General features: G+C 45.1%; 1 protein-coding gene across 12 annotated transcripts in view; it reads right to left on the minus strand.

Moving 5' to 3' along the window:
* The window catches only part of FRMD4A (FERM domain containing 4A), a 584,868-nt gene that overhangs the window by 95,615 nt on the left and 464,792 nt on the right, over positions 1-24,461 (minus strand). For 11 of the 12 annotated variants that reach the window (XM_036023926.1, XM_036023890.1, XM_036023900.1 and 8 more), the window contains 5 exons: positions 20,243-20,299; positions 19,751-19,773; positions 8,399-8,482; positions 3,241-3,306; positions 2,966-3,023 (listed from right to left, as the gene is read on the minus strand). In XM_036023926.1, coding sequence (XP_035879819.1) covers positions 2,966-3,023; positions 3,241-3,306; positions 8,399-8,482; positions 19,751-19,773; positions 20,243-20,299 — 288 coding nt within the window. Of the gene's footprint in view, positions 1-2,965; positions 3,024-3,240; positions 3,307-8,398; positions 8,483-14,973; positions 14,999-19,750; positions 19,774-20,242; positions 20,300-24,461 lie in introns of those variants that run through there. The other variant, XM_036023957.1, reaches the window with a different exon arrangement.

The raw sequence follows: 24,461 nt of genomic DNA on the forward strand, positions 1-24,461 counted from the left end.
ATGTGCCTGGCCATCAAATGATGCTCAATTATAGGAGCAGGTGACTGGGCACGTGCCCTGGGCTGGGGACCCAGCTCTGCCCCTCACCAGCAGCACAGCCGCAGTCTTTCCCCATTTCACAAGTAAGTAGCAGATGCCTTGTCCTCTGTTCTCTTTCTAAGATGTCAGGTGCTGGGCCCCTCACTCAGCACAAGGGAAAATCTGAGAGGTGTTAACATTCTAATAAAATGCCCCAGCAGGGCAAGGGCCGTGCGGGGCAGCTGGGCTCCCCACGCAGCCCCGCTCCCCAAGCGAGGACTGCAGGCAGCATCTCGTGACTTGCACTGTTGGTCAAAGTAGCAGAACGGAAGCCTAGACATTCTGGCGACTGAATCAGAAACACCAGTTCCCTCTGTTTATTCCTTTAACTGAGACCTCTTGGCACCAGATTGTAAGTTGGGGTGACTGAGCTGTGAATTAAAGCTCCCCAATGCTAGGAGCTAGGAGTGGGCACATCGAGCAGCCTTTCCCTAGATTTGTCCTAACTGCCTCCTCCATGAGTCAGCTGCTACACCTCATCGCAGATGTCTTGAAAACTCAAAACTGGCTTATGGTTTTCAAATACTTGTGAGCATGTGTTCTGTCAAGGTAAGCACAAAGATAAAGGAGAAAATACATTTTGAAATCTTAGAAAAGTTTCAAGGTACATGATTTCTTAAAAAAAAATTTTAAGCTATAAAATCTCTGTTTCTAGAAAGTGCCACTGTGCACGGCCATGGTTTCAGAGGACAGAACGAGAGGACACCCAGTGCTGCTGCTGCCTCTTCAGGTCGACCAGGTACTGGTTATCATCACACTACAAAATGTCACATCTGTGAAATCACAAGGCCACCACACAGGGCTCTTCCTACAGTTGGTTTAGGCTTATGGGATTCGTGCGTTTTCTCCAGGCAAGCGGCAGAGCACTTGCTTATACCTGGGGACTCCAAAACCCAAACACAAACATTTGGCACTCTGAAAGTCACAAGGTCTGCTCCTGGTCTCTAACACACTGCGGGGGAGTGAGCATGTTTCTAAAGTTTTACTGGAAGGCAGAAGGCACATACATCAGAGACCAACTTTCTGTCAAGCTCCAGGGCTGACAAAGAAATGGAACACGGGTGTAAGCAAGTGAAAGGCAAAGTGAAGCCTTATTGCAAACACTTCCACCAACCTATCCATCTCAATCTTAATTGTCTATCAGTACATCTCTCTCAATGCATCTTGATGTCTATCAATGCGTCTCTACAGCCTTTCAACAACTAGAAGACTTTTGTGGGGGTAGCTGGAGAAGCAAATTTCTTAATCTCTTCTTTAACTAGAAGTAACAGAAATGAGATCAAACTAAGAACAAACAGAGAATGTGGTCCAAGAACTCCTGAGTTCCTGGTTCCCAGTCTTGAAAGCAGACCCCCTTGCTGCACATCACCAAGGAGTATTTCCACAACAAAGAAAGACTCACAGTGTTAATTCTATGAAATGCCTGCTATAATAACGTCAGGAACTTTTGCTGGATTCTTATATTTCCTTTATGGCCACAGCATGGCAAAGTGGAAATGGGTTCCATCACCCTCACCAGCAGTGAGTCCTACACTGGCAGCCAGCAGTGGAATGCGAGCCTCTTTTCATGAAAAACCCAACTGGCTGCCCACTGACTTCAATGGCCACGTTCCAGGGCATAGCCTTACGCGGGGTAATCTCCTTAGGGAATTCATCTTTCTCATACGGGATCAGCTCAAAAGGTTCGAGCTGTCACACTCCTCATGACTGCAGTTCAGGCTTGCGAAGGGGAGGGATGGTTGCAATGGTTCTATGAGTTCTGTGAATGACGATGAAGAGGGATTAAGAGCTCCCACTGGTGGGAAGAGCTGTGGCAGGACATTAGGAAGAACTTCACCACTGCAGGCTTTGGAAGATACTGAGCTGAGCCGCTGGGTGGGACTGGAGTTCCTGCACATGCCTCAGAACTGGGCTCCACAACTAGTGTTCCAACACTTGTCCCCAGGATGGAAATGCATACATCCAACTACTCAGTTCAGTTTCCAATAAACACTCCGTAAATATTTACTAAGCATTTGCTAGGTGCCAGGCTCTACACTGGGTTCCAGGAATACATAACAGAATACAACACACAGTCTTTGCCATCAAAGGACTGCGGTTTAGTGGAAGATACAGGCAAGCAAATGTGTCCCAAGGACACGCAAAGTGTGTGAGCTGTCACGAGAGACACAAAGGTAAATGGAGCATGACCCAGGTTCTTGTCTAAAGGAATTAACACTATGGTTGAGCAGAAACAAGAGAAAAGAAATTGTTAGAAGAGCAAGAGAATCTCAGATTTTCTGGCGAAAGTTAACATGAACTCAGAAGTGTCTTCCACTCTTGACTGGTCCAGGGGCAATGACTTAGTTAAACTTTTCATGTTGGAGTAAATTAAGGAAGGGAAGTTACCCTTTCAAATCACAGAAAAGGATGCATGGGTACATGATTATTATTTCAAAGAAGGGGCCTCAGTCTTGGATATTATGAATAAAATTAAAGAGAATTTAGAATGGGGTCCATGTCACATTGGACTTGCCGTCACACTATTGAAGAAAATTCTGCTTGAAGTCTTTGTTCTTTCTGGTTCCAAGTATTTAGATGGAATCTTCCTACTGAGGGCCCCTGGGGTCCTGATCTCCCAGGGCCCCCCTGAGAATGACAGGGGGTGGATCTGTCACACCCACTTCATGAAAGGGAACCTGAGTCTTGGAGAGTAACTGAATCGAGCCTTACTACCCTAGGGGAAAAGCCCCATTGCTCTACTCCCCCGAGCACGCAATCTTCCTGACCAAGCCCTCCCCAACCTCCACTCCCCCAAAACTCTTCAGGGAAATTAAAAAGAAAAACATGAGAATTTTAAGAAATTTTAAGGCCAGCTTGGCAACCTTCACCCAATGCGTTCACTTACCTTCACTGCATAGTAGTGAACTCCATAGGTGGGGAGAGACTCTACGATGCTCATGTAGCTGGGAAGGCAACACAGACACACAAACAGGGTAGTTATTTGGCAGAAATACTATCATGTACATATTTGCATGTCTGTGCATGATGATAAAGTTCTCGGAATAATTATTTACTCAGAAATTAAACTGAATCATTAACCCCCTGGGGGTATGGCTCTTTGAGAAGAACTGAACAACCCTGGCATAACACGCTCTCAGGAGCACTGGGAGGGCCACTTACTTCACAATTGCTTGACCTCTGGTCTGGCCGTTCAGTTTCTTGTAGTGCTCAATCACTCGGTCCTCACTGGAAGGACAAGGAAAGGACTCATTAATATACTACCTGGGTCCACAGCTGAGCACCATGCTAATGCAGATGCTGCTTCTGAGCCCGAGCAGCCTCATGAGAGCCTCCAAGGAGCTGACAGCTCCCGGAAAAAGTGTTCGTCTGAAAGTGGCATTTCTGAACTGATTTGAAAAGTCTGTTTTCCCCTCAGAGGACTCTCCCTGTCTTTATCTTGGATTTATAACCACTGAATTAAGATTAGAGCTCAGGTTTGGTGTCAGCTCCTTGCAAGAAATGATTCCATGAAAGAGGAAGAAGCAATGAGAAGGCCTCGCAGTAGGGAAGGACCCGGTCAGGGGACAGGAAGAGACCTGACCAGCCAGATATCACTGTAGATGCTCTGGCTGGATTCCCTCAGGCCTCCTTCTCCCCCTCCTCATTTTCCACATCCTGTCTACACACGGCCTTCTGGGGGAGAGTAGGTATTGACCTCAACAGAATTTCCATAGCCTACCTACGCTGAATTAGTCAGGGTTGAGGGCTTTGAGGTGGATGAGAAAGTTCTGGAATTTGGGCCTGGCTAACACAAGCCATGATAAAAGGCCCAGAGGGAACTCCTTTTTATCTTCTGAATGCTGAATTCTAAAACAATAAGAGATTAGCTCCTGCCTTGGGAGATCGTGGCCAGCCAAAACGCTTCTTTGACGGGGTGGAGAGCAGGAAGGGCCTCCCTGATAAGTGTCTCGGGGCCCAGGGAGAAGGGAGCTGTGGCCGCTCCCACTGTTCCCTTCGGAAGCTCAGAGCCAACCTCCAGAGTCAGAGGGGAAGCACTCCCACCTGCTGAGGAGTCAAGTCCAAAGGCCTTGGCCTTGTGACCTGGCCACACTGCTTTTGAACATTATTTCTCACTCTGCTGCCTCACTCTTCCTCCCACAGGCTGGTGGATGTCATGACATGATGTGGTCCTAGGGATGGACCCTTAAGACCTCCGTGACAGATCTTATTACCTATTGTTAACTAGCTTATTGTCCTAGAATTGATGTAAAGCCTTCTTTCAGCCACTTTTTTCTTTTCCAGCCAGACCATTTTCAGGGTCTGAGAGTGAACATGTTCTATGGGTTCATTATCTACTATTTGGGGGTAATTTACTTATCTTCCACTTACTATCTGAAAGCAATAGATGTGCATAACCTTCACGAGCAGCTCTTCATGTCAGTGTTCTGAAATTTTGTGCATGCACAATAGTCTGACTCTTCACATGAAAGTGTCTTCACAAATGTCCAGAACCGGGACCAGCTAGCTACAGGGGCCTCGCTCCAGCTGGAGAGTCATTTCTGTGGAGTCCGGGCACTCTGTGTTCACAAAGGTGCAGAAGCAGCCCTGTGTCTCCTCGGCTCCCACACTCCATGGAAGTTCTACACCGAGTGTGACCAAGCCCTCTCCTGATAGAATTCTCCAGAAGCATCCTCTTGGGGGTAGATGCCACCATCAACAGACATGCGGAGCTGTGTCAGGACGTCCCAGGATTGCTCTTCCAGCTTCTTCCCCAACCACCAACTGAACCAATGGTGGTGTGGCCACATTTCCTACCACGGGATTTAGCATTTTGGGAGGTTGACTCCTAGATCCAGGCTCCAGCATGTCAGTGTAGTATGAGCCTATTTCCTTCTTAGCTCTGGGAGAGAGGACCCCTGGGCTCAGCTGGAGAGTCAAAAATCAATTTAGTGCTGTAGCTGCAAACACAAGCAAGGCTCAGCAAAATGCAATTGAAAGTCAGAAATACTGTCGGGCACCTGTTTACTGACTAAATGTCCTGACTGGGGCGTCCGCCTCCCCAACAGCTGCTGGACTCTGCCACCCGGCACCTTGCCCGCCCTGTGACTCCTGCTGTCTGAGGCCATCTGTGAGGTCACAGTGTCTACCTTCTCCTTCCTTGGCTTCCCTGCTCCTTTGCCCCAGTTGAAACGCTGTGGCTCATGTGTCACAATGCATGCCAAGCAGACTACGAAGACTTCCTGCCTCCTGCCCCCACCAGTCCTCCTGCACGAGTTACAGAAGGCTCAAGTCACCGAGTTCTGCAGACGGCTTCCCAGCCCCCCCAGATCTGTGGTAGGGACTCCATGGAATAACTATCAGAAACCCTTCAGCCACGGTAAACAGAATCCCAAAACACTGTTGGGAGGACACAGCATTTCATGGAGGGAAAAGACAAATGACTGCCACCGACTGTGTCCTAGCCATGTTCTGGGTCAACCGTGAAGCTAAATCACCTCTCTGCAGACGAGGGGCCCAGACGTATGGGGTGAGGTAAAGGGAAATGAGGTGACAGAGATACGGTTCCCAGCCTCAGAGGAGCCACTGGCCTGCAGATGTCAATGACTCTGGAGAAAAGGGAGATGTCCCTGCACACCTGTCTGGGTGGTGTGCACGTCGGCTTTCGCAAGCTAGGCACCTGAGAGAATCCAGGTCAGGCACCCGATCCGGACTCGTTCTGCGGCCCTCAGCACATAATTCTACCTTTCCCGACAGGGAAATCACATGGCATGAGAAGCCCAAGCATGTTAAATGCCTGGGGAAAACTAGCAAAAAAGGATTATTGCACTGCTATTCAGCACTATGATATACCTATCACTATTTTCTAATTGTGTTATGAACTTTTTACTTTCTCCCTCAATTATAGTCAGAATTAGGTTGGGGTGGTTACTTCCACTTTGCAGGTGGGGAATCAAGGCAGCAGAGAAGCACCGGCTAACTCAGGCAGATTTCCTGGACAGTCATCACCCCACAGTTCAGGGACTCGGCTGAGATTCCCAAACTCACTGCTCTGCTCATTGAGTGGAAGCATGTGCCTCACAAGTGTGATGGGGCGCCTCATGGCTTATTTTGGCCCAAAACTTGTCCATCGCACCTACAAAGGCCAGTGAGAGAAAGAAGGCCCTGAAGAAAAGCAAATCTGCATCCCCCAGTCAGGAATGCATGGGCGATTCAAGGCTATGGGCACTGGATTGAGCCTGCTGTGAGGAGCGAGTAAAGGTCTTCTCCAGCAATAACGGTCACAGTGAGTCTTGCCAATGAGAATTACCTTCAAACAAGCTTGGAGGCTGGCTCTGTCTTAGAAGAATAAGCAGCATTTATCCCTTTCCTGACATTGCTGCATTTTAAAAATCCAAATAATTAGGTAGGAATCTTAAAGGCAACCACAACCAGCTAATGATAATGAAATAAGGTGAAAAGACCCATGTTTGTTTTGCTTTGTGTTAGCAATACATTCTCAAGATGGCCCATGCTACTTACTGACTTATTTGTTAACAAGCTGGGCTGTGAAGGCCCAGGGCAGCGGCTTCACAGAGCCCCACTCCCACTGCCCTGCCTTCCTCTCAGTGTACTGAGATGGTGCACGGGCCCCACTGGGTCTACAGGAGGCCCAGGAAAGCACTGGCCTGGTCACAAAGATGCAAGGATGTTCTCGCTAGATAGCTACAGATATCACGGAGAGGAAGGTGTTCATGCTGACGAAAGAGAGCATACGAACACGAAGGAAGGAGTTTCTGTGTCAATGAAAACATGTGAGATAGGGCTGTGCAGACAGAGAGAGAAACAGAGACAGAGACACAGAGAGGTATATTAAATGGGAGAGAGGAGGTCACAACTCTGAAATGAGCATAAGCTGTAAAAAATGTTTGGAAACAATAAATAAGGAGATAACTGGAGGATACATTAGGCTGCAAGCCATTGTGACTCCCAAACACCCACCAACGTCATAGTTGCCATTGGCAAACAGTGCCCCACTTGGTGGAGGAACTACTGGTCCCTAGGGTGACACCCTTGTGCCTCCAGTTCCTTCACCAGCAGTTTCCTGAAAAGAAACAGCTTGGGGGAAGGGAGAAGATAAGCCCCAGGGGCATGCAGACCTGGAGAGAGGGTCATAAAGTCCCACGTGCAAGGGAACAGGGACACCGTCTGCTGAGGCTCACACATACAGATCACCAGGCTGGAAGTCTGGAAGCTGACACATGCAAAGTCGGCAGTTTAACAGATTCTGTCCTTTTGGGGGCAGATTATAATGATGTAAAGCCACCATATTGGCATCCATGCTACTGAAAAAAGAATGGCAATAAAACCATTCAGAGGGATGAAATCGGGGAGGCTAGCCCACTCGGCTCTTTCATTTCCAGCCCAGCCGCCCCATGCATTGGCTTCTCGGGGTGAGAGGGTTCCGTGCTGGAGTCTGCTCCTGCCAAGGCCCTCTGCATCCACACACGCCCCACCCCAGCCAAAGGAATCTTCTCAAGCCACGCAGACGACTGAAAAGGTGTCTATCGAGGTGAATGATTAGCAATATGTACACTTCATAAAGCACATCACAGAAGTGCTTGCAAGGGTCAATTGCAGTTGGTCAGGATCAAAGTGTTTTGTGATTTTTCTTTTTTAAAGAAGATATGATGCTTTCTGGTAAGGGGTCAGAGGGAATGCAGGGAAGCTGCACTGTGCTTTTCTAAGGACAGCGTGGTCAGGGTTGGTGAGCCCCCCGGAATTTCAACACACCACCCCGTAATGCAAGCCCCACTCAACAGTGACCCAAACCACAATCTGGGCACCTTTCATTCAGAATCCGTCACTTCAGGCCCAACAGATGAACTGCGGCACAATGTTACGTGGCAGCTAAAATTAGGAGATAGGAAACGTTGCAGGAAAATGAAAGAATCAACCTTCCTCTTCTGGGAAGCAAAAAGAAAAAAACCCTGCAGCTCTCCCCCATCAGAAACCCCTCTGCATCTTGTCATCAAGTGATGAGGACTCCACGAGGAAACTCGAGCAGCACATGAAAGGATCTCCAAGGAAGCAAAGCTTTCAAAGTGAAATTTTAGAAGGCTTTCTTTTTTTAAAAATAAAAGAAAATGTAAAAAGGAGAGATGTCACACATACCACATCATTTAAATGAATGCAGAAAATGGTTTCATGGAGACCCAAGCCACTTAACACAATTGAGCCCAGGCTGGCCCTGCAGTAGCCAGGACGGTGGACTCAGCGCCCGGCGCCCATACACCCCAGGAAGGGCTCACTCCTCGAGAGGCCAGTCAGGCGGGCAGGAGCTCGGAGAGAAGCAGCTTACCAGTAGGCCAGGGACGGGTGCTCCTTCAGGGCTTGGGTGGGAAGTGCTGGCAGCTTCTTCAGGTCACTCCTCACCACTTCATTACTGAAAGACAGGGGAGAGAGAGGGAATGCCATGAAACTCACTCACCCTCTAAGTAAACCAGTGCACCATGCCTCGTCCAGGAGACCCCACATCTGTTCCCTTTTCACGAAGAGTGATGGGAGAAAGGGGTGCTTTCCATTTATGTATGTATGAATGCATGTATGTATGCATGTATGTATGTATATAATACAGAGGGAAAAGCACACACCGCATGCAGAGCCAGAGCTCAGAGGTGACTGCGGTTCCTTCTCAGACCCTGCACACAGAGAGGGAGGGGCACAGGCTGGTGCCCCCTGGGCAGTGCAAATCTGGGAGGAGGGTCCCCAGTGTCCCTGTTGGGTCTCGCAGAACCTAGGAGGAGCTTCTTGGGGCCCTGCCAAGGCTCACGGGGCTCTGAGGATGGGCCCCCTGGCTGCTTTTTCCTGAGAATTATTTCCCTTCCGAATACACGCCCATTTTCTTTGCTAGGATTGACCGCACATTGGAACCTATTTTCCGAAAAATGACAAATAAATAACTTTTGCGGCTGGTGAGGCACGGAAATGACTCTGAAAGTGTGAAGTGGACTATCTGGTATGAGGAGGCAGTCGGGACACCAGAATTTCTTTTCCCCACAGACTCACCTGTTCTCAGGTTTGGAAGATACTCTCACCTTCCCTAGTTTTAACCACTGTTCTTCAAACACTTGACTCCCCTATGGACACTCAGCACACGTCTGGGTGTTTTACCTGCTCTCTACCTCCACAAGCAGTTAGTGGCACCCACTTCAGGTGATGCTTGTGTGTAAAGGGTCCACCAAAGCCCCTTCAGGGGCCACAGAAGCTCACACGGTTCTAACTTGGGCAGTACCAGCAGATTCTGTGCTGCTCGCACCAACCAAGGCAAATTACTGGCCACTCGGACCTTGGGCAGTAACATCTAAAAAGCCATGAGTTGGCAGCTCACTAATTAGATATGAAGGAAGGAAGGAACACACAGTCATACACGGGGAGCTCCTGAGGCATTTGGACAACAAACACCCCAACACCCACACGGCTAAGTAGAGAACGTGCTCTCCCATGCACCCCCACCCAGCTGGAAATGCTGTCCACAGCAACAGAATTAGCAGCTACCCTTCGGATGACAGGTGGCACTAGGCAAAGCCATTCCAATACATTCAGTTTGTGCATGTGGTGACAAAGAAACATGTACGGTGGGTGGTGATGTCACAGCTGTTCCCAGAATGGGCATTTTTCAAGTGGACAAAGAAACCACGGCAGTGGGTGTTTGCAAATTCTGGCTTTGAACAACCACCCAGAAGGAAAACTTCAACTTGTCATTGAATCAACAAATCCAAGGACTGGAACTGTTATCATGTAAGTGGGAGGCCAGGGATTTATCAGTTAGTAACCCACAAGCTCCTGCTATGTGGGCAGTATGTTAGGAGATACAAAAGAAAAAGAAAACAAATGAGCCGAGGTCCTCAGACAAAAGTTGCTCACAATTTAAAGCGGGAGGCAAGAGGTATGAATGAAAAGATAACTGACCATGTGAACAGGGTTTGACCATGTTGGTTTAAACAAAATTTTAAAGTTCAAAGGAAAGAAGGGGCCCCCAGGGGCTCTGGTGTGAGGGCAGGCTTTGGGGCAGGGCCTGCGTGGAGAAGGGAGAGGAGTGTCATGGTTCTTCTCAATGGAATGATGCAGAGCATGGAGGTCGTGTCATCCGAACCAAAGAGAGAGACTGGAGTGGATGGCGTACCAGGAGCAAGGGAGCTAAATAAAAGGCAGATTGGGCACACATTTTGAAAACCTTCACTACCAGGCTGACAGAGTTCAAACGGATCCAGTAGACAATGGCCAGCCACACGCAATTTTCAAGCAGGTAAGCTCTGGGTGGCCAGAAAAATTCAATTCCTAAGCAAGATTTGGAATCTTTATTCACATGCTGTTAAGGCGTAGTTTAAACAAATATTCAGTTCACCAGACATGCAAGAGCCCATGAGGATGAACTTCTGGATCTTCTTTCCCCTGACTAGCTATAACAGGGCCCCTGAGAACAGGGACTGGAGTCACTGATTCATCAGCGCCTAGCGTGGCACCTGAAATGTCTATCAAAGGCACTTTTCTGGGATGACCTTTTACTGGATGGGACTATGAGAAAGGCAGTGAAGCTGAGTTTGAGCTTGGGTTCACTCATGCTCATCACACCTAAAGTTTATTTGGGGAAGGAAGGAGCTGAAGGAGGAAGCGATTGTCTTACCACCAACACTAGTTTGTTGGCAAACAAGTTTCCCCAATGACAGTCTCAGGCTGGCTTCCTAGCTGGGGCTTGCAGTGGGTTCTCAAGCTTCCCCCCAGGGCGAGGTTACATAGACAAATATAACGAGAAATCACTAAGGCGTGAAGCCTGTCCAAGTCCATTATGTTCTGGAAGGGATCCACGGCCCTTAAACCTTCCCCAAGGACGTCGATGTAGAAATGTTCTATTTGCCTTTGTGCTGTCTGTAAACATCTGGAGTAACTTAGCGGTGGCCAGCCCTGTCCAACGAGCTGGCCAAACTCTGCGGCTGCATCACAGACAGCTGCCCTAGTGGGAGACTGGTCACTCAACCTCCAGAGACATGGGAAGCTAAAACCTAATGAATATGCTACATGTTCCGCCCAACCATTTCCCCAACAGATCAGCGCACCTGATAAATGCCACCTTACCAAACACCTTAAAATGGTTCAGCTTCCAACAGCAATCATGCTGCATCTGTAGGGGAAAAAAAGAGGGGCCCTGGCTGGGTAGCTCAGTTGGTTAGAGCGCTGCCCCGATTCTCCAAGGTTGTTCAAAGGAAAGAATCGAGATTAAACCTGAGAGAATTGGGTTTAACCCCGAGTCAGGGCACTTACAAGAATCAACCAATGAACCCATAAATAAGTAGAACAAGAAACCAATGTTTCCTTCTCTTGTTCCCTTCCTCTCTCTCTCTCTAAAATCAATTTTTTTTAAGATTTATTTATTTATTTATTTATTTATTTATTTTTAGGGAGGGAAGGCGGGGCGGGGGGGAGAGAGAGAGAGAGAGAGAGAGAGAGAGAGAGAGAGAAACATCAATGTGCGGTTGCTGGGGGTTATGGCCTGCAACCCAGGAATGTACCCTGGCTGGGAATCGAACCTGGGACACTTTGGTTCCCAGCCCGCGCTCAATCCACTGAGCTACGCCAGCCAGGGCTTAAAATCAATTTAAGAAAAAGAAAAGAAAGATGGGCTCTGAGAGACTCAATGGCTAAACTGAGAATAACACCAAAGTCTTCTTGTTTTAATACTAATCAGATTTTATTTCAAACTTTTAGGTGGTTATTAGCGTTACCAGCAAAAAAGTGGTCTCTCCATGCTGTGCTGGTCTTGGAGGGGAGTTTGGAGATGATGGCCCCTCTTCCACCGCTCACACTGCTCAGAAAGCACGGGACTTTCAAATGAAAATCCTAAGACTTCTAGCAACACATCAACTAAGGAATTTGCCACAAGAGCAATGACAAATGTAACCAAGATATCATAAAGTGAAGAAACCAAAAATTAAATTTGATAGGAGGATTTCAAAATCCACAATGTATTTGTTTTCCTAAAAGGGAAATCCTTCTCCAGAAGATTCCCTTCACATAAAATCAGATGTCATAACTGGCAGGAGAAACTGGGGCCCACAGAATGCGCTCAGGTGGGAGAATTCTTCCTGAGACGAGTGGTGTCAATGTGCCCACCAGAGCTGAAGCAGTAAACAGAGCACGAAACCCCAAAAGGTACACCCGAGTAAGATAAAGACTAACGTGAAACTCAGAAACCCAGTAGGCCGGTGCCATACCGACACCTCCATGTTTTCTGAGCACACTGTGAAGGTCCAGTTCTCCAGGGAGAAGTATTCCATGAGTGAAAAAGGTCCTTATTGTCCACAGTTTCAAAACCCGCACAACTCTAAGAAACAACCTCTCTAGCCCACTTCGTCGTGGCAAACCTTTTTCCACATGTTAAAACTTGACCTTTCTCTCTCCCTCGCGGTGTGCTCACCAGTGCCGTGGAGCAGGAGCGGGAGCTGGAGCTGGAGCTGACTGGTGCTGCGGCCTGCCACCGGTGTCAAGGAAACGCTGGTTTATCTGTCTAAACCCTACAAACTTCTGAATTCGGAAACATTGGGGCCCTACAGTTTCAGAGATACACTGTGGATCTGTATGTACTGCATAGTCAATGATGCAATGGGTCTAGAAAACTCTTGAGACAGATTCATAACGTTAATGGGAACATTTTTTTTCTTCTTTGATCTTTAAAAGCCACACAGGAAGCATTTTCTCTCCTTTCCTTTCCCTTTCCTTCCTCCCTCTTTCTGCTTTTGTGAACCTAGAAGTTCAGGTTTCAGCAGAGAAAATGGGAACACTTGCTTCTCTCTCGGACAGCTCTTCTGTCAGGCGTGCAGTGAGGGCGCCCAAAGCTGGTGGCTGGGGACACTGCCTGAGGAGCCTCTCCTGACATCCTCCCACTGTGTGGCCAACTGCAGACAGAAGGAAGCACCTGGGCCCTCCTGAGATTTTTCCAGCACAGGACTCTAGAGTCTGGGCACGTGTTATGGATGACTACGCCACACCAAACCACCAATCGCAGAGGGGCAAAATTACAAACATATTTATGAATTACGTGCTTTTAGTTCTGATACGAGTTGCCAGCTTATTGAAGGAAAGATTTCCTCCTTGACCCATGACTAGGGTTTTGTGAATGTTTGTGAAAATTTTGTGAATTTCTAGTTAAAAGTTTGTAAAATTCAAACATAAATTTTTTATGTCTACAATTTAAGAGAATAGTTTTACTCAAATAGATAAGAAACAACTGATTAATTTTCTACAAGGTCACCCTTTAGATTGGGAATCTAAACTCTGAAAACTGACACAGCCTCATAGCCATGAACCTTTTTTATTATTCCCACAGTCAACTCAAAATGTGATACTGATATTAAGCAAATGCTTAACAAAACAGACAAGCTATCATAATACACAGTTTCCTCCTTGCTTTATGTCTAAATTCCCACAGTATTTGAAGAATATTATCCTGCAAAATAACCTATCTGAATACTATTCTATACTTGGAAAATGTGAATTACACCCTTGAAAATCTCAGTAAAATGGACTTTTGTGCACAAAACAAAGCTTTTTGTAACAATCTGTAACTTTTCCCCTTGGCATTTTGTTTCAAATTTTCATAGATTCTGTTCCTCTCAAAAGGCCTTGCTGGCTTGAAATGTTCCAATGGCTTCTCCCTCAGTCTTTAAAACATGGGAAAACATCGCACACCACTTTCTTCTGTTTTTGGTAAAACAATATATGCGAATTATATAAATTTAAATTCTTCCCACAAAAACTGTTCTTTGGGATAATACATGTGTTTCAAACTTAATGAATAACTTTTTTCTAGGAAACTTCCAATAGTGAAATTTGAAGGTTTGAGTATTCCAAGATATTATTAGGCTATATAAGTTGTATTCCAAATGTTGACTATTACAAACACAGCTGTTTGAGTATTTTTTACTAATTATCTAAAAGTCTCAGCAAATCTCTCTTACTATATGATTAGTGCCACCTGTTTTCTTTCAAGAGGCTAATGAAAAAACAGTAGGAAAATATACACCAAATGATCAAATGCTCTAATAATGATTTAAAACTGAGCTTGCTTTGACTCGTAGCAGTAAAACCACTTATGTAAGTGCAAAGTAATGATATTAGTAGACTCAGATTTCTGATTTACAGACTGCTGCTTTAGATTAAGCAACTTTCTTTCAGTGCTATTAGCCAGGCAAGAAAATAACGTTGTCATCTTTTTAAAGATAGCAATCTGTACAAATGTTTATGCTACTAAAACGTCTTTAGAAGTAAACTAGCTTTTTGTCTGCTTTTCCTGCTGACCTTCTAAAATTCTCCCTTTAACCTACGACTGCCTAAATGACATCATATAGTTTAACATAAAAGGCCTACGAACCTGGAATTTTCAGATGCCAGTAGGCCAAGTTTCATTCACATTAATTCACAAATGCTCTTCATAAAGGAAGAACAGATTTCAAACAGAAAACAAAAATCAAGAGGGGTTTTTTTGTCACAGAAATTTCATTTATCTTTCCTGACTAGTGAACACATGGTCCGATGGTTTACAGAAGATAAAATATTAAAAGGTTTGTAGTTTTTGCTTCTGACTTCTCTCCTAGAGCACAAAGAACATGCAGCCTGCGAAAGAGGAAAGGAATTTTTCAGCACAAGTAAATACTCCAACTTCTGTTCTGAAATGGAGGTGAAAATCAATTTCCTTCGTTAATGAAAGACTGCTATTCATTTCTATTGACTGAGTAATGCATTGCCCTATTTTTAAAAGCATTTTTTAAAAATAAATAGCATTAGAAACCTGAAGGTTGATAGATCAGGGATACAGCAAGGTTTCTTACAGCCCAGTGAACTCTAATAAACTGACACTCCCTCACAGGGACAAGCATTTACCTTTGTGCACATGTCATACATGTGGAGCCCTGGGTGTTCAATCGCAGTTTCGCTTCTTGTCCTCTAGTCGCTGTGTTTATTTGGAATAGAGAGCCTACAGATGCACGGCCCCTCTGCTGCCTCCCATGCACAAGACAGGCCCCACTGAACAGGTAAGCAACATGTGGCCCGTGGACCTTTACATGGAGTTCCCTTCATATCAGCCTTTTTCAGGTGCTGTTTGCTTACAGGTCCTAATAAATCTCATCCTGGTAGAAGCCTGTTTTCATGATTAGCATTAGTGCATCCGGCCCTCTGTAACACAGATACTTCCAGGTCCCAACAGATGGCCCGGATTAACAGGGCTGTAGTGATCTGGTTTTGATAAATCTTGTTAGCAAGAAAAATTCTACATAACAGATGTTTTTTACTAGTTCCCATTAATGTATGGGTGATTTTTTTATAACAAAGGTAGTGTGATTCGGGCATTTATTAGTGCTATGCAGCATAAAGTATTTTTTAAACAATTCACTGCAAAATGTTGTTTAAAATAATCTTTTCCCTTCTTTTTTTGGTGGCACACTTCCAGATAGACTGACAGAAAGTAAAAAGTGAGGCGATTCTCAAAATCAGAGTATGGAGACTGGCCACGGGGGTGTTTCAGTTAAGGTCCCCTTAGGGAAAGAAACAGAAACTCAAGTTCTTGAAACACCTCACTTCATACAGTGTAGCAATGTCTCCTATTAAACCAAATTAGAATGTAACTATATAATTTGAATGTCCTGTTCTGTAGATTAAATGAGGTGATTCCTGCATTTACCTATTTAAAGAAGCGACTGCCTGGCTGGTATAGCTCAGTGGATTGAGCGTGGGCTGCTAATCAAAGGGTCACTGGTTCAATTCCCAGTCAGGGCACATGCCTGGGTTGCGGGCCCATTCCCCAGTGGGGTCCATGTGAGAGGCAACCACACATTGATGTTTCTCTCCCTCTCTTTCTCCCTCCCTTCCTCTCTTTCTAAAAATAAGTAAACAAAATCTTAAAAAAAAGACAAGACTATTATTTTCCCACAATAACCCAAGGCTTAACATTTTTTAAAAAAATAGGAAATGGGCAGTGTTCAGCACTCAAAACTACTGCAGAGTTCGCGCTCAATAAAGTATGTATGTCATAAAACATAGCTGACTAATGTTCAGCAGTGACTATCAAATGAGAACATTCTGTTTTTAAACTGTGTTGACCCTTTGCAACCCAATATTTACCTATAAAAGCTGCCATGGTTAACAGTTCTTAGGCTACTCAATTGTTTTTAAGCAGAAATGCCAACTCCACTGATTTCCTGATGGCTGATGAACATTCATTTTTCTACATAGATATGCACCAGGAAATGAAATACGATGACTACATGCTGTGCTAAGGAAAATAATACAAGAGAGAAAATATTATTTGTAGATAAGACTATTTCCTAAATTTCAACGATATCTTATAAATTTGCCCACCATATGTTAGAATGTGAACATGTGTGACATATATTTCTTCCTATCACAGGCAATTCTTCTTATCTATCTATACCGGAGTCATTTGCTTTCAGCAGGGCTGAACCCAAGATTTCATTGTCAAGTTCAGTACGACAAGGAAGCGAGCATTTCCCTTAACTGGAAAGAAAAGGGAATGTTATGTAAAAATAAGGCTTCAAGGGTCTGCTGAGAGAAAAGAGTCCAAAAGAAGTCACAGAACAGCCTGCGGGTTCCCTGAGAAGTGACGGTTCTGGGCTGCCCTGCAGTCCACTTTCTATGACACCGTCTCAGCACTTTCAACTTCTCCCTTCAGTAAAAATAACCCTGTTCCTCTTCTTGTCTTCAAGAAAATTGCTGCCATAATTTGTAGGATTTTAATATTCATACTACATAAATTTAATTTGTATATATTCACATATACAATATAGGTAAAAAGAAAATATATGGAATAGTAGCATCCTGGGCAAAGTAGCCTAATAGGAAGTTACAGATTCAGGGCCCTGGGGCTCTGAAAGAGTTACTGTGCCTTTTGGGTAGGACCATTCGTTCAAAAGGTTATTTGACTCTCCAGGTTCTAGAATATTCTAGGATTATGCCCCAGACCATGTATTACAGAAAAGGCTTCTCCTGTGTTCTATGTGTTCTAAGCCAACATCTCATTTTATTAGTGTTGTTGAGGAAAACATAATGTATTTACAGGGTGCGTATGCAAGTCAAAGCCATGCAGTTAAAAACAACTAAGGTCATACAGCCCTTCATGAATGATCAATAGAGCAAAAATAATTTGCTATAAAATGAAATTATGAGAGCATGACATCTAAAATGCCTAATTAGCTCAGCCACCATGCCAAATGTAGTCATTGCCTTCAATGTTTCGGGATTCTTCCAGGTGTAGATGGCAAGAAGCACCAACAAGGAATTTAGAACGACTAATTCCCAAACTCTGGGCCACTCGAGCCTACGGACCACAGGCCTGTCACGGACAATGGCTGTCTGTGAGGAGTCAGTCCCAGTGACAGATCACCCCCAATGGGAGAGGTGACGGGCATTTCATGGGGGAGATACACTGACCTCCTGGATAAGGTGTCTGACCTCTCCCTCCCTGACAGCTGCTGTTCCAAACAAACTGCAAGGCTGCGCTTTGACAAATGAAGCCAAACCAGGATCCTGTTCCTCTGAAGCCAACAAGCTGGCATTCCACAAGCTCATTAGGGGGCCCTGAATTACTGCCAGGCTGGGCCTGCACTTCCCCCTCCCTGTGGTCATGCGTTCCCATGCTCTGTGGGGCCAGATAATGCTGTCCACAGTGCACATTCCATCCTGTCAGGGCACTCTCGAAAATGAGTAATAGTTACAGCGGAGGTCAGAGCTGGCCAAAGAAAGGGGCAAAGTATCTCCAGAGTAAGTAGGCCAGACAATAGAAACCACTCGATCTGTGACTGTCAAACCATTTTTCACGGGACTCCAAAAATCTTCGTCAGGAGATGTGAACTTGCACTTACCAAAACTCCCCAACTCCAATACCAACTGAAGGGCATAAAAAAGTAGCAAAGGAAGAGAACACAAAACAGAGTATAGTTTCTATATCCTGAAAATGTTTCATTCTGCAAATTCAGTGAGTGGTGATTGGCCACCTGTAGTGTTCAAGGTCCCCTGATAAGGCTGTAAAAAAGCCTCAGTTTAAAAAAGATAAAAAGGACTACCTCTGCTTTATAGCAAGAACTTGGGGAACCCAAATAGAAGGGGCCTGGAGGTCTCCTTATGCAAAAATTCAAACTGAGCTAAAGGGACTACGTTTCAGAATCAGAGGTCAGCACACTACACCGTGCTGGCCCCATGCAATCCTCTGCTGGTTTTATATGGCCCGTGAGCTAAGGATGGCTTTTTTATGTTGAAATGGCTGGGGTAAGGGGAGAGATCAAAAGAAGAAGAATATTTTACAATACATGAAAATGTGTAAGAAATTCAAATTTTCAAGTCTATAAAGAAAGTTTTATCAGACCACTGCTGATGGTCTATGGCTGCTTCTGTACTTGGGGAGAGTTGAGTCATTGCAACAGGACTCCAAGGCCTGCAAATCCCAACACATTAACCATCTAGCTTTCACAGAAATCATTTGCCGATCCTTTAGATGATCAAATAAATTGTTGCTTTTGCTGAGAAATCTGAGGGCATTTACCTCAGGTTTTGTTGTAAATATTTAGAAGTGCACAGGAGAGAAAAGAAAAAGCAGCTAAGACCTGAAGAACCAGTCAGCATGAACTTGACAGAGCTAGTCAAATACAGGTAGGCCACCACATGAAGTAGTTAAGGTTGCATTTACAGATCAAACCCTCAAAGCATGAGAAAACATAAAAGTGTCACCATGAAGGAAAGGTGTAATTAGTGCTTCTTTTTTAATACTGATTTTGCTAATTGCCCATTAATGAGACAGAATCCCATGCCCCGTTGCTCTGTTTTCTTGCACATGTGGTTTGGTCTTTCTGCTTCCAGAACTTGATTCTAAAGAGTTGGCTCTCCTGGGCTTCCCCCATGGGAGCTGATGCAACAGAAGCCCAGGAATAACATCTGTCTCCGAGCAGACAGTCCCGTTGGTGGATGGCTACAGCCACCTATTCCAAGAAGGCTCCCATAGTTGAGAGGCACTTCAGCCATGCTGGACAGCAGGCAGTGCCTATTGAAATAAATGGCAAGACTCAAGTTTGCACTCTCCAGGGTTACTATTAAAGCAGTGCACAGGTTTTGCAGTGGTTCAGTCTGTCTCTTCTCTCTAACATGACAGATGGATCAGGAAGAAAAGTAGAAGTGGGATATTACTTCCACAAACACAATCACCCTATGTGATAGCAGTCTGTCCCTTGAGGGTCAGAGACTAAAACTGAAAAAGAAAAAAAAGAAGTTGTCAACTTCCATGTGAAGACTGCCAGGGTTACCTGCAGCCTTATGCACACCACACTGGTGATTCACGGCATCACAGAGGCACTCGGACAACCCGATAGACCTCAATACCATGGCCACGTGTGGCCCTGGGTTCTCATCTCAGCCTTTCAGTGACCTCTAGGCTTTTATTTAGTATGGAACACCCTTCCTGCTATCACCTTATTTTCTATGGCTGATGTATCTGTTTCAATAGACATGTTGAGAGCTGGATCTCAGCAGAAATATTTATTATTAATAAATTGACCTCCTACTTTCTTTTAGCAGAAGACTTTCTTTTAGTAAAGATGCAACAGAATACATTTTTAACAACAAAAAAACCCCAAAAAACCTTTTGTAGACTTACCTAGAAAAATCTCCTTTCGCCTCCTGTGGAAGAAAAATTCAGTATCAGTGAACCATTCCAGTTCAGTGTTAGAGACTTTAAAACAACGCTCTATGGTCAGGGCAGCTCCGCCACGGAGCGAGCACAGTTGACCACTGCCATGGCCCTCTCTGCCACAGCAATATCATTGAGAAGACTGCATGCATTTGCCACATAATACGAGACACTAAATTAAACTTTAGAAAGTTACATACAAAGCAAGTGATTCATAATGACAAATTGCAAGTTTCCACCTCTAGGCCCAGGTCCAACTTTTTCTAGTTTCAAGATTTTGAATCAGAATGAGTGTCTGGGTAGAATACCAGAAGCTCCTACTGACTGCCTCGATGTAGCATCCCTAATTTTCTCCCCCCTGCTGCAGCAGAAATGATAGAGACACTGAGCAGCTGGCTGTGCACTGTAAGTCTTAATCCTCCTTCTTCTGGGTGTAGCCAGGAGGGGAGAGCAACTTACCTGTAAAATATAGGAGGCTAATTCAAACACCACCTCACTATCTACATCAATCAGTTCCTGCAAAGAAAAACCAACAAGGTGAGTTTGGTACTTTAGCAACTCCATTATGACATTTCCCTAAAAAGAGGCCTGGTCTTCCTTTTCTGAGGAGTTTCCCACAATCTCAAACACTCAGGGAATATCTCTGGTAACCAAGGCAACTTCTCTGGATTACTTGGCCCCAAATGCTCCCTGACATCCCTTTACAACTCTTGGCCAGAACGGCCCCAGTGGAGCTGGGCTTACCCAGTCATCTCTTAGGTCTCATCTTCAAATCTGAATGAGAAATTAAGAAGTGGGCCAGTCCCAACTTGTTACAAATCAGTGAATGTGATTAATCAATGGAGTTAAGGTTACTTGATAATGAATCGTGTTTTCTTTGTAAACTCCACTTCAGAACCAGTAATAACACTTTACTGAAGGAACCTTTATTATGGGATTGTGACTCTTTAAATTAAAACAAATAAAATTAAAAATCCAGTTCCTCAGTTGCCACATTTCTCTCATGCACTCAGGAGCTCAGTGTAGCTGCTGGCTGCCAGAGCACGTGTAGAGCCTTTCCATCACTGCAGAAAGTTCTGTTGGTCAGCACAGTCACGGAGTTCAGGGTCAAAAACGTGTCTGTCCTATTGCTCCTTCCCCCAAATATTTAATCATGATCTATGAACATAAAAGGACATAAACCTATTGGGAAAAAATCTAACATACATTTTTCTTTCACTTAATATATACTTGTTCAATTTGTATATAGTTCACATCTCCTTTCTAAACAGTTTTATTGAGGTGTCATTGATACACACACAAACACTGTGCATGCTGAATGTATACAAGTTGCTGAGTTTCCACAAATGCACGCCTGTGTGCAACATCGCCCCATTCAAAGTAATGAGCACATCCACCAGCTCCCAAACTTTCTTTGTGTCCCTTTGTATGTGTGTATGGGGGGATCTTTTGGTGTGTGTGGTAAAAACACCTACCATGAGACCTACCTTCTTTTTTTTTAAGATTTTATTTATTTATTTTTAGAGAAGGAAGGGAGGGAGAAAGAGAGAGAGAGAAACGTCAATGTGCGGTTGCTGGGGGTCATGGCCTGCAACCCAGGCATGTGCCCTGGCTGGGAATCGAACTTGCAACACTTTGGTTCGCAGCCCGTGCTCAATCCACTGAGCTATGCCAGCCAGGGCGAGACCTACCTTCTTAACAGATTTTAATTACACAACCCTGTATTATTATCTACAGCTCAGATCTTAAAGATTAGGGGAAACCTAGACTCCATCAGCATGGAAGAATTAACTGATGTTCTACTTCTCTTGTCAAACTGCTGATCCCTTTCTAAAATCACTAGATGCCAAGTGAGCGACTAGAGCACAAAAAGTTAGAGCTGGGACACACCTGGACACAGCTAGCCCAGCCACCTGCTTTTACAGAGAGCAGAAATCCAGAACTGTAAGGGACTCGCCCAAAGTCACAAGGCCTTAGGGACAGTGATGGTGCTAGAAACAGCCCCGAACTTCTTGGCCAGCATGTGACCTTCCTGAGGGTGTGCATTTCCCCAAATTAATCAGGACTCGATCATGGCCAACATATTTTCAGAACCACATCTATCATCAAAAGTAGCTGAAACAAGAATTGCTTTTCATTTGAATTATACACTAACCTCTGGTTCATGGATTTTCTAGTTATTTTTGTTTTCCTGTGGTCCAGAACTGGCCCCTGTAATTCAAAATAATGCACTAAAGCAAGCCTATATCTTCTGAGGGAAGGCTATAGTTCAGGCTCTTTAGGGCTTGGGAATTTCAAAAGCAGATAATAATGTTTGCTACTGAACTGCCTTAGAAGTATGGGCTACAAGAACTAATGAGAGCATATGGAAGAATGGAGGACAATAATTCTTTATGCTTAACCAGCTGAAGGGGCTTTATGACCACTGTAATTGATACAGACTGTCAGGGCTGGGATGTGGAGGAATGCCTGGAATCACATTTCTGGGATTACCAGGTCCCAGAATGTAAATCATTTAACAGCACACAAATGATTTAACAGAAACATGGTCCAGGCTTTCCACAGCGGTTCATTTCTACTCAATGTTCATTTCCATCCCCACCAATCGGCTTCCTGAAGTCGCTCAGGTGTACTTGTTAGTGTGTCGGGATGTATGCTCTTTGGTCAAACATTTACACCAACGCTGCAGTCGAGGGTCAATGGTGGGCTAATATTTAACTTCCGAGGAGAGGCTCACCTATCGTGGAAGTCAAATCCAGCCATCAGGAAACAACCCTTTTAAGTGAGGACACAGCTTTGAGCTCATCCTTTGACTCACCTGCTAAGCAAGAAGGTCTACACTGTGGGGAGAAGGAGGGTGGGGAAAGCAAAGGGAGGCCTTTTTAAGTTGATTTGGTTTTTATGTAGCCTGTCCTGCAGTTTCCAGAGGGACTGCCGGTCACCAGTCTGGGGCGAACATTAACTATAATGTACTTAGAGTTAACCTACTGAAAATGCACAATTAAGTGTCTGACCTGACTTACCCATATTCTTTCTCACTGTATTTGTCCTCAGGGAAGTGGGAACTACCACCTCTAAGGGGGGGGGTAGTTTTCACCTTCTCTGACTTTGATAATTTCCCAGTAAAGATATTAAACACAGAGAGAGCCAAAATCTGGTGGGGGAAAAGGATTAAAGAAGAAAGTGGCCCGGACATCCCACGCATTTGCAAAATCTGAGGGAAAAGAGAGTTGCATTATGACTTCTTACCATTCCTGCCTAATCAGGATTGTGCTCAAGACTCATCTCACCTCTCCTCAGAGAAACCAGTAAAAAGATCTACACGGTGTGTGTAAGAACTGACGTAGGAATGTTGGGGAGACACAGTCCTAATTGTGAAGAAAATACTTCCCTACCTTGCAGCCTCTGCCTACTTTCTGATGTCTAGTGTTCATAATACCTTTTCTCCTTTTACATTCAGCCCTCCCAGTTGACTTTATCTTTGAAACTCCACTGTGATGGCACAGAACTCTTGAATTTCTGTTCATGCCACACATTTCCCATTGTACTTCAAAGCCTGGAAACTGAGATCACTGTGTAGAGGAGTGAACACATTTCCAGGATTCTCCTCTCAGACACACGCTGCCATATAATGTTAAAGAGACAGCTGTACCTTTTTCTCATCTGACTTCTCTGGCAGCCCAGAGGTGGCTTCTTTCATGTGTTTCTGCACATGCAGAGAAAATAAACTCAATGAGACCAGAAAGAGTGTGTGCAAAATCCCCATGCTTTTCCCGAGCGCTGGGTTTTCCCTTGACTGGGAACAAAATGGGAAAGAAGGAGGGGGAACAGGAGAACACATTTCATGGAAGACCTATGGGCATTTCTCACATGGCACCAGTCAGACGCTGGTGACGTGACATTCCTTTGCACCCCCAGTGCTCTTGGACCGCTTGCAGGGTTAGGGCTGGCAGAGGGTGGCAGGGTTTGCTGAGCAGGAATCTGACCTGGGAATCTAGGGTGCTCTGGTGGGCACATAATGATTTTATCTTGAGACTCACTGGTAAGGGGGAATGTTGGAGGAAGGGAAGGTGATGTCTGGTAGCTATTGCGGCCATTTGGTGTGCATTTTGGGGTGTCTGTTTCACGTACTACTGAATAATGTGTGCAACTTTCTTTGATCTTTTGAAAAATGGTAGGGAAAGACAAAACGTGACTACCTGCAAGTGTGTGCATGTGTGTTCAGAGCCGGGCCGGGAGGATGGCCCCACTTCCTCCCAGTCAGCACGGCTTTCTCCCAGGTGATTAAGTAGCTGAAGGAAGAGGCCTGAGGTCATTTATCAGCAGTGTAATGCCTAACAATATTCTCAGAAAGCTTTCCATCTTAGGGTCTCCAAGTGTTCCAAACAAACTGCCCCATGAGAACCCCAAGTGGCAGGTGTTATGGACTTTCTCCAAAGGCCTGGGAGCTGCAGGATCTCGTCATGGTCCCCTGGCGCTGAGGGCTGTGGTGGTGGTCTTTCCACTCAATGAAGAGTCTTAATGAAAAGCATTCCTCTATGGTCAGGAATGACAGAAATTCCAACTTTCACATAAGATTAATGAGATAATTATAACAAAATATGACTAACAACCATATGGTAAGTTGAGAAGATTCCAATGAGGACGACCTTTGCACAGTCCATTCAGAACGACTCAC

The sequence above is a fragment of the Phyllostomus discolor genome, chromosome 1 (genome assembly GCF_004126475.2).
Source record: "Phyllostomus discolor isolate MPI-MPIP mPhyDis1 chromosome 1, mPhyDis1.pri.v3, whole genome shotgun sequence".
Classification (NCBI taxonomy): domain Eukaryota; kingdom Metazoa; phylum Chordata; class Mammalia; order Chiroptera; family Phyllostomidae; genus Phyllostomus; species Phyllostomus discolor.